Here is a 9,719-nt window from a genome sequence, read left to right as displayed (position 1 = left end):
TATATATAATCTTGAGATCATTAATCGCTTAGAATAAATAAAATATATATGTATATATATATATGATATAAAATATCAACTTTAAAGCAATGAACTCTTTTACTTTTCGAGAACGATCACAATTTGGCTCTAGTTGCTCGTTGGGTAATCAATTGTTGAGACGAGAGAGAAAAAGAGAGAGAGAGAGAGAGTAAGTGAGGTGAAAAAGAAAGAAAGAAAGAAAGAGAATGAGAGAATGATAGAATGAGAAGGGGTGAAGGGGAAAGAAGGGGATGCTGCCACGTGGCTTGCTTGGACCAAAACTAAAGAGAAATAAAGATAGAATGAGAGTCGAAGCAAACTAGAAAGGGGGAACGATTGGCACATCGTGCATATCGCCGTGAACACCGTCGTCCTCCTCTTCGTAGTCGTCGTCGTCGTCGTCGTCGTTCTACACGTAGTTGGTCCATGCAAGTTACCTTTACTATGTTTACCATTCTCTATTGTGTATGACTACGATAAGGGAGTAGCAGGGGAGTCTGCAAGTGAGATCGCATGAGTCATCCAAACGAAGCTTCTCTCAATAGCGTAGGCTAAATCTTCGCGAGATACGCCAAAATATCAACTAAAATTACAATTATTATTTTTATTATTTATTTCATTATATATTTATTATTATTTATTATATATAAATTTCATTTTACCTTCTGCTCCCTCTATGGTGGTCTTTTTCAAAAATTTTACAAAACCTAAAATACATTTTTTTTATATAAAAATTAAATATAAAATAAGATTACAAAAAATAAAATAAAAGAAATATTAACGTAATTTATATATAGAAATATATTTTATGTATATATATATACTATAATTTAATTTATAGTATTTTTATAAATTAATTTATAGTAATATTTATAGTATTATATATACTCTCTCTATATAATATTATATTATAATTAATTTATAGTATTTCTATAAATTATTTCTTAAAATAATTTCTATTAATTTCTATAAATGTACTATAAATTAATTTATAGTAATATTTATAGTATTATATATATATATATATTATATAATATTATATTATAATTAATTTATAGTATTATATATATATTTACTATAAATTAATTTATATAGTATTTATATAAAGTAATTTATAATATTTCAAATCTTTAATATGTATTACTTTGCTAAATCTACAAAAACAAAAATAAAAGTCAAATTATGTTTGTAATTAATTACCTTTGTTTGTATATATCGAATAAATTTTGTATAATATCAATTTTAAAGATAATATATACAGCTAAAATTATTTATATAACATATACCAATTAGTAACGTGAGATACACATATCTATAACATAAATATCACAAATTATAATATTATATTTATTTAATATATTAATATTTGAAGATACTGAATTATTATAACAAATATTATCTGAAATTATCTAACAATAGAACATTAAATAACATAATAAATCCTACTAAATATAAAATTAATTAAATATTATTATTTTAAATTCAATTGTTACCTCGTGAAAAGAATAAAAAAATGGCGAATTTTTTTTTTGATTTCCTTTTTTTCTTTTTTTTTGTTGTTGTTTTGTCTGTCTACTTTTGATATTACATTGTTCGTTTCTACGTCACTGTACTCTCAGTCAATGCATCAATCCGGCCTGCATCTGTATGTATTTAGACGGGGAGAGACCCCTATGTGACATCATCCCCTTGCCCATCTACTCCTGGTTCGTTTCGCTGGGTGACTTCTGTCGCCTAACTCCAAACACCCTTGGACCCTGTGTTACCTCCCTTTTTACCTCTAATCTTTATCAATTCAACCTATCGGCTTATCCTACAAAAGAATAGTCGACCGTACTACCTATAGAAGAATAATGCAAGGCTTATTACGTTTCTATAAATGTTCACGTTTTTAAATGTCCAAAGTGTTTAAATGTACAGGACATTTAAATATCATCAAAATAGTTGATTATTATTATTATTATTATTATTGTTATTGTTATTATATAGGGGCCTTTTATTATTTTTTTTTTTTAACGAAAATCATATATCTCATTGTAATATTACAAAATATTTCATGGGGGTTGATTTCATTATTACAGGTAAATTGTTATTATTTAAATTAATTATTTAATAATAATGGATGATTATTTTTTTAAAGTAATATTACCAAATAGTTCATGGGGGTTGATTTCATTATTATAGATAAATTGTTATTATTTAAATTAATTATTATTTGATAATATTGTGTGAATGATTATTTTTTTTTTTTTTAAATTCATTGCTACTTATAAAAATTCATAGTTATGTATCTAATAATAGTATCCTTTTTTGTATTGTTCTTTTTTTATATTTATATTAGGATAATAATTTATTACTGTATTATTTGACTATTAAAAAAAATTAAACATTTGCATTATAAATTTATATAATTTACTTTTCATTTAATGTATAAATAGGAAAAGTAAAAATAACGATTTTTCAATCCCATGATGATGAATTAACAAGTTGAGCGCCACGTGAATTCTTAGGGGAATTCCCGTCAGGCCACAGGCGTTACTTTGTATTAAAAAAATAATTGAATGTGTCAGTCACCAGTGACTGACACGGCCTAAATTGAAAGTCTAGTGTCAGTCATAGATGACTGACGTGGCGCTCAACGTGTTAAGGTATACAACATGTTTATAATGATAATTTGTTAATTTTTACAACTAATTATACAGTTTCATGATTGATTATATTATTATCTTGATCATTGTTATATACATTGTATGATTCACTATTATTAAAAACATAAAACTTTAGAAGACAAAGAGGTAAACGTTACATTATCATATTCTATCTTTGTCTCTTACTCAATCGCGTATATAAGATTTTAAGAACCCTTGGTAAAAAATATGTGAAATTATCAAATTAAATTAAAATTTTTAATCTAGGTTATTTGATACAATTCGTTTTTTATTTGTAATGATATTCAAAAATGAATAATTGTTAATAAAAAAAATCAACTTATTATTAACATTACTGTCATGCTACATAAAACACGGGTTCTTATTCTACGTGCTACGGTATTGACCCGTTAACGTGGATTGGCTAATAATATGTTACTAGAATAAGACAGAACATGCTAACTAATATAAATCTCTTTGTCTTATAATACTTTTTATATTTTTATTATGAAATTGCAATATATTTTATATTCATTAATTGTATTTATTCTAAAAGATTATGCACTACATTGTCAAATATGTTTACTGTAAAATATAATATTTGAAGAGAGATATTATAATACTTCACTTGAAAAAACTCCAATAAAACAGTGTATAAAACTTGATGACCTAAATTGTTACTAGTTATTCCAATCTTCTCATTGGTTATTCCAAAAAGAATTTCTATTTATTTTTTATGATGTATGAATAGACAAATTTACGAATACAAAATGTATACATATTAATTAAATTTTATTTTATTATCATTAATAATTATATCAAAGAAATAAATATTTAAAAAAAAACTTTTGCACAAAATAGACATAATAAAAATAAATAAATCTCAGAACAATACAACTCCATTTTCTCTCCAATAGCGTGCCACAAACTTTGGTAACTATTTCTAGTAATATCAGGTAAGAATGATGATACCTAATAATAATAAAAAAAACTATTCCCTTAAAGATGCAAATGGTAATTTATTATTTCGATTGAAGTGTCATTAATTTTAAAAAGATTATTATAATAAAGTTTTAATATTGATGGACAAAACAGAAAATAAAATCTATACTCTTGTATAAATAATAAATTCGAATAAATTGAAGTGTAATAAAAAACTAGAAGAATGGTAAAAAAATATTTATAGTAATATAAAGGAACCAATCAGAAAGTCGTTAGTTAACCCCGTGATTCCTTGCGCGTGAAGACTAGAAGAAGGTACACCGATTGCTTGCCAAAGTTTGCTAAGGAGAGAAAAAAAGTGTGGCAGTGGCTGGTAGAAGATACACATATATTCTTATGATATTTTACATATAACAGAAGTCTTGAAAAATATTTTACAAACGTAAGTATTACATTTGATCAATATTAATTCGGTTAAACTAATGCGTAATCATCTGAAATGATAATAATGACGTATCGATGAATCGAGACGATTCCAGGCCAATGTCAGTCCATCTACCGTGTGCGAAAATGTCTAATGCTTGCAAAAAAAAAAAAACCCTGAAGAAAGAAAATAAAGATTAAGAGAAATAGAAATAAAGATAAAGAAAGAAGTATCATCATGAAAAATATGTCATCGTCATCGTTAAAATATATATCCGTGTAATACACGGATCTCGATTCTATTTTCGTTTGATATAGTCGATTATTCTCGTAAATAAAAGCAACATTATTTCCTGTGGATTAAAAACCTAACCCTTAAACGAGAATACTAAGAATAATATATATATATATATATATATATATGTACATACATACATATATATTTTTTTTTCAATCGTAATTATGTCAATATATTTATCGATACGTTAATGTATTAATATTTGATTCGAATTAGTTTAGTATTTGTCAAGAAATATTTATTGAATTCATTTTGAAACGATTAGTCGGTAAAATTACTTTTATGTTAATGTTACTGGTGAAATGCGCGTACATGCGCGCGCATGAATACCCCACACGTACAATTGCTATGTATATATATATATATATGGTGCGCTTGCGAATACGTTTGTATTAGCTTTTAAAAAAGGGGGTGGGGGAGTTGCATGCGAATACCTTGCACACGGAAACGCGTACGTAACCAAGTAGCTGTGTGTACAAGAGTACCGCGTTACGAAGAAAATAATTACGTTAATTTTATCCATTTTATATCATTTTTTATCAATAATTCTATTTATTTCCAAATCATTGATAAAACTTACGAGGTAACAAAGTCAAAACTATTTGTCCATTTGTATTATTTGTAATGTCTTGTTGTCAAGGTATAACGAAAATGCTTTGTATTCGAGTATATGCATTTATGCGCACGCACATTTAGTGTGCACGTTAACAAAAACGTATTACACTTCGATATAACATGTATATTATGTTGTTAGAAATATTTTGATAATATTTGATATGCCAAAAGTAATTTAATAGAAATTAATTATTTTCATTTTCTTAACTTTGAAATATTGAATATGATACAACATGTCATACAATATATTTCATGTAATATATGTTTATTGTATAAATCATGATATCTATTCTTGATATGTACTGTTATTAAACAAAAGAATATATTTCATGTAAAATAATGTGAAACTTTATGTTAATATAGATGTCAAGTGGGCCGACACATAAGTATCGTTATAAAAATGTGGGTTTAGACTCACAGGAATTAAGACGACGTAGAGAAGAAGAAGGTGTACAATTAAGAAAACAAAAACGTGAACAACAATTATCAAAAAGACGTAATGTACCTAATATTGTTTCCGACGAGGATAATGTTTCAACTACAGACGAATATTCTCTACCTACGCCACAATTAGTAAAATCTATATTTTTTTTATGTCCAATTATTATAATTATAATATTTCTATATTAATGAAATTTCATTTGTTATTTATAATGTGATATTATTTTCATGTTACAGCAAAGTGTTGTTATAACAAAAAAATTGGTACAAGCGTTATACAGTCCTAATGTAGAAGATCAATTAGCAGCTACTCAAAAATTCCGAAAGTTATTATCGAGAGAACCAAATCCTCCTATAGATGAAGTTATACATACAGGAATAGTACCTCGATTTGTTGAATTTTTGAAAAATGATAGTAATTGTACACTTCAGGTTTGTACATTAATATTATTAATCTATACATTAATGAAGAAAATATTTCTATCACTTTTAGTGTGAATAATGGAAAGGTCCAACAATTATATACTTTTTGTAGGTAACGTGATCATCGTATCATCATCTGTGTTATGAATCCATTACCATATTTATCACAAGAAGTATTTTATAAATATTTCAAAACTAATAAATGTTATATGTTATTCAATAGTTTGAAGCTGCTTGGGCTTTGACAAATATTGCGAGTGGAACATCTCAACAAACACGTATGGTAATAGAAACAGGAGCTGTACCTACTTTTATATCGTTACTCAGTTCCGAATACGAAGATGTACGAGAACAAGCAGTTTGGGCTTTGGGCAATATTGCAGGAGATAGTCCTGAATGTAGAGATAATGTTATAGATTCTGGTGTCCTTCCACCTCTTCTACAGTATGTTTTTATTAAATTTCATTATTTCTTACATGTTTCTTAATAATTGTAGATATGATATCTTGCATTATATTTGATTTCATTTAATTTTGTTATATTTTTAGACTTCTTTCTAAAACCACGCATCTATCAATGACACGGAATGCTGTATGGGCATTGTCAAATCTCTGTCGTGGCAAAAATCCTGCACCTCACTTTCATAAAGTATCACCGTCTTTACCAGTTTTAGGACAACTTCTTAATCATTCAGATTCAGACGTTCTTGCTGATACTTGTTGGGCTTTGTCGTATTTAAGCGATGGCCCAAATGATAAAATACAAGCAGTTATAGATGCCGGTGTTTGTAGGCGTCTTGTAGAACTTTTGATGTAAGTATTTTGTTTAATATGCTACCATTAATATATATATATATAATAATAAACGAATTATAATATTACATTAGATATTAAAATGTGATTTTAGTTAGAAGTACATGGTATCTAGAAATTAATTATTCATGTTCAATATACATGATTATAAAATAATCTATTTATGTTTTATTTATTTAGGCGTGAAGAAAATAATGTAGTGAGCGCAGCTCTTCGTGCTGTTGGTAACATAGTTACTGGTGATGATGTACAAACTCAAGTTGTACTAAATTGTTCTGCGCTACCTTGTTTATTACATCTTTTGAATTCATCACGAGAAGCTGTACGTAAGGAAGCTTGTTGGACGGTTTCTAATATCACTGCTGGTAACCCTCAACAAATACAGGTGAATAATGATAATAAAATATTTTATATTTTGAATTAAGAATCATCAATTATGAAGAATAAAACTAATACTATTGTTTGCAGGCTGTTATTGATGCTAATATTTGCCCTGTACTAATTGACATATTAGAAAAAGCTGAATTTAAAACTCGAAAAGAAGCAGCTTGGGCAATCACAAATGCTACCAGTGGTGGTACACCAGAACAAATTCGTTATCTTGCATCACAAGGATGTATTTCACCATTGTGCGATTTATTAACAGTCATGGATACAAAGATCCTTCAGGTTGCATTAAATGGTTTAGAAAATATTTTACGTCTTGGTGAACAAGATGCTGCTATGCACAATGGTATAAATCCTTATGCAGTTTTGATCGAAGAATGTTATGGTAATGTATAATTAATACAACAAATTAATTAATTAATATATTTAAACGTTAATTATATATTTACTTATAATGTTCTTTTCTTGTTTTTTTTTTTGTAGGCCTAGACAAAATTGAATTTCTTCAATCTCATAGAAATACGGACATTTATCAAAAAGCTTTTGATATTATCGATCGATATTTCGGATCTGAGGAAGAAGATACAAGAATTGTTCCATCTATTGATTCGCAAGGACAACAATTTCAGTTCACAGCACCCGACTCTTCTCAACTTCCAGTTGAAGGCTTTGAATTTTAATTGATTAAAAAAATATTGATTGAAACCTGGAATAACGTGCTTCTGAATACGACTGTTCCATGCGCTATCTTTTACGATCCTTAATCTCATGAGAAATGTAATATCTCTAAAAACCGAAAAATAACAACTAGCTATACGAGTTTTCTCATACTGAAAAAAAAAAACAACAAAACTAGCTGTACAAGTTTTCTCATACATTGTATTATTATTATTACAAATGCTTTTGAGTTGGTATATCAGTCATTGAAAAAAAAAAAAGAAAAAAAAAAGAAAAGGAAAAATATCAATAGTACACACATACCCCTTTTAAAAGAAAATTATTAGATTTTTGTCTCTTAACAAAATGAAGGTGCAAGGGATACATTTTCTTATCTTGCAAAGGTGTTTTAATTTTACAAAGTCATATAATTTTGCATTAACCTCTTCCGCTATGTGATAAATAGTGCAGCTTGTGAGCAAATAATAATAATATCTCGCAAAACAAATCGAAACTATTATTTCGATTTTTATTTGTATATTTGTCTCACAATTTGTATCAGAGTTGGACTTGTGATAATAGCAGAAGGGATTAATGTTCTTATATCTTTTGCTTTTTTTGGCTCTTATTCTGAACAAAATAAATCTTTATTAAATTGTAATTGTCAAAGCTTTTATCAAGCTTTTGTTTGTTCATATATATATATATACATATATATATATATTACTGATTGATCAGTAAATTTATTCGTATATACTTTTGCAGCGTAAAGCGTTCAGTTTAACAGAGATATAAAAAAAAAAAAAGAAAAAAAAACAACAGAAACCATTGTATTAGTGCTTAAAAAGTAAGTATGATTTAAGTGCTAAAACTGTTGGCAAACAGAAGAAAAAAAAACAAAGAGAGAGAGAGAGAGAGAGAGAGATCGATTATATTCAAAGCCAGATATTATACGTACACATTACGACATGACTGACTGAGAATTACGACACATCAACACAGCAACAATAATGACGACTTGCACAACTTGCAAGATTTACTGTATTACTGAAGTAAACGACTATTACTACTTCTACTAACTATTACAGCCAATTCGGACAACATTACACAATGTGGTACTACTACTCATCGTCTCTTAACTATGATAGATTAATAAAAATATGACCAATTAAACTTTTTTACTGTAAATACGTATCTCGTAATATTAAGGCTATTCTATACAGAGTGCCCTGATAGATGAAAACCGTAATTACAATGATCAGACAATTGTAAACAAAAAAAAAACAAAAAACACACACTTTAATTTTCTAAACAAAAATATCTGCAAGCAATAGCATGAAAATTTTAATATTTAAATGACGAAGATAATGATGATGATGATGATGATGAAGAAGAAGAAGATAAAAAGAGAAAAAGATGGTATATATATATAGAAACTAATGGTATTATGTATACAAACTTTGCTTAGAATATTAATTATAAATTATTTTTCATTTTTCTTGGCTTTTTCATTTTAAATATTTAATATACATCTTTCGTGTTATACAATAGTATAACATTTGTAAATTTTTCGATTGATCGAAGATGATGATGATGGTGGTTGTTGTTTAAAAAGTTGATTTAATATGAAGAAAAAAAAAGAAGAAGATATATTTTTGATTACTATTATTGTGATTAATATAATGTGTAAAAAATATTATTAATTTTTAAATATTTAGAAAATTTTTGGAAGGATTGTCTGTAACAATTCACAAGCAAACAAGTTAAATTCTATTGTATAAGAATTATAAATTGATTATAATATTACTATTGTATAGCACACATTTAGATTTTGGACATTATGTATAAAAAAGGGGTCTGTCTATGACTGTATAAATTGTATTTATTATTTAGGTTTGATGATACCATACTATATTATATACAATCTCTATGTATAATTCCCTAATTTTTAGTTACCGATATGATGAATTATGACAGAGAACGACTGTATCATATTGAAACTCAATTAGCTTCAAACTTTGTCGATTGATTATTTCAATGACAAAGTGTACA

At 26.9% G+C, this 9,719-nt stretch overlaps 1 protein-coding gene and 1 long non-coding RNA gene across 5 annotated transcripts; one reads left to right on the top strand and one right to left on the bottom strand.

Annotated features, from left to right (window-relative positions):
* On the bottom strand, positions 1 to 3,209 carry LOC149032378 (uncharacterized). Of its 3 annotated transcripts, none has more exons than XR_016176775.1 (4): positions 2,710 to 3,209; positions 1,515 to 1,861; positions 1,222 to 1,333; positions 1 to 728 (listed from the first exon to the last, which is right to left on the bottom strand). It is a non-coding gene; the product is annotated as an uncharacterized LOC149032378 (long non-coding RNA). The 3 variants fall into 3 exon arrangements; XR_016176774.1 differs by lacking the exon at positions 2,710 to 3,209 and having other exon boundaries at positions 1 to 604; positions 684 to 728; positions 1,515 to 2,196; XR_016176773.1 differs by lacking the exon at positions 2,710 to 3,209 and having other exon boundaries at positions 2 to 728; positions 1,515 to 2,263.
* A 683-nt stretch (positions 3,210 to 3,892) lies between these two features.
* Positions 3,893 to 7,862, top strand: Kap-alpha1 (karyopherin alpha1). 2 transcript variants are annotated; one of them, XM_015327501.2, is made up of 8 exons: positions 3,893 to 4,053; positions 5,311 to 5,520; positions 5,626 to 5,820; positions 6,035 to 6,255; positions 6,360 to 6,623; positions 6,804 to 7,008; positions 7,092 to 7,395; positions 7,494 to 7,862. In XM_015327501.2, the coding sequence occupies exons 2-8, from the start codon at positions 5,311 to 5,313 to the stop codon at positions 7,688 to 7,690; spliced, it is 1,596 nt and encodes a 531-aa protein (XP_015182987.1). In that variant the 5' UTR covers positions 3,893 to 4,053; the 3' UTR covers positions 7,691 to 7,862. The 2 variants fall into 2 exon arrangements, with proteins under 2 accessions (XP_015182987.1, XP_015182986.1); XM_015327500.2 differs by lacking the exon at positions 3,893 to 4,053 and adding an exon at positions 4,747 to 4,915.
* The last annotated feature ends 1,857 nt before the right edge of the window (positions 7,863 to 9,719 follow it).

Source organism: Polistes dominula, unplaced genomic scaffold (genome assembly GCF_049000335.1).
Source record: "Polistes dominula isolate Pdom_NZ unplaced genomic scaffold, Pdom_raw_medaka scaffold_35, whole genome shotgun sequence".
In the NCBI taxonomy this organism is placed as follows: domain Eukaryota; kingdom Metazoa; phylum Arthropoda; class Insecta; order Hymenoptera; family Vespidae; genus Polistes; species Polistes dominula.
The sequence above is the reverse complement of the archived record's forward strand: the minus strand, read 5'-3'. Positions and strand labels throughout refer to the sequence as shown.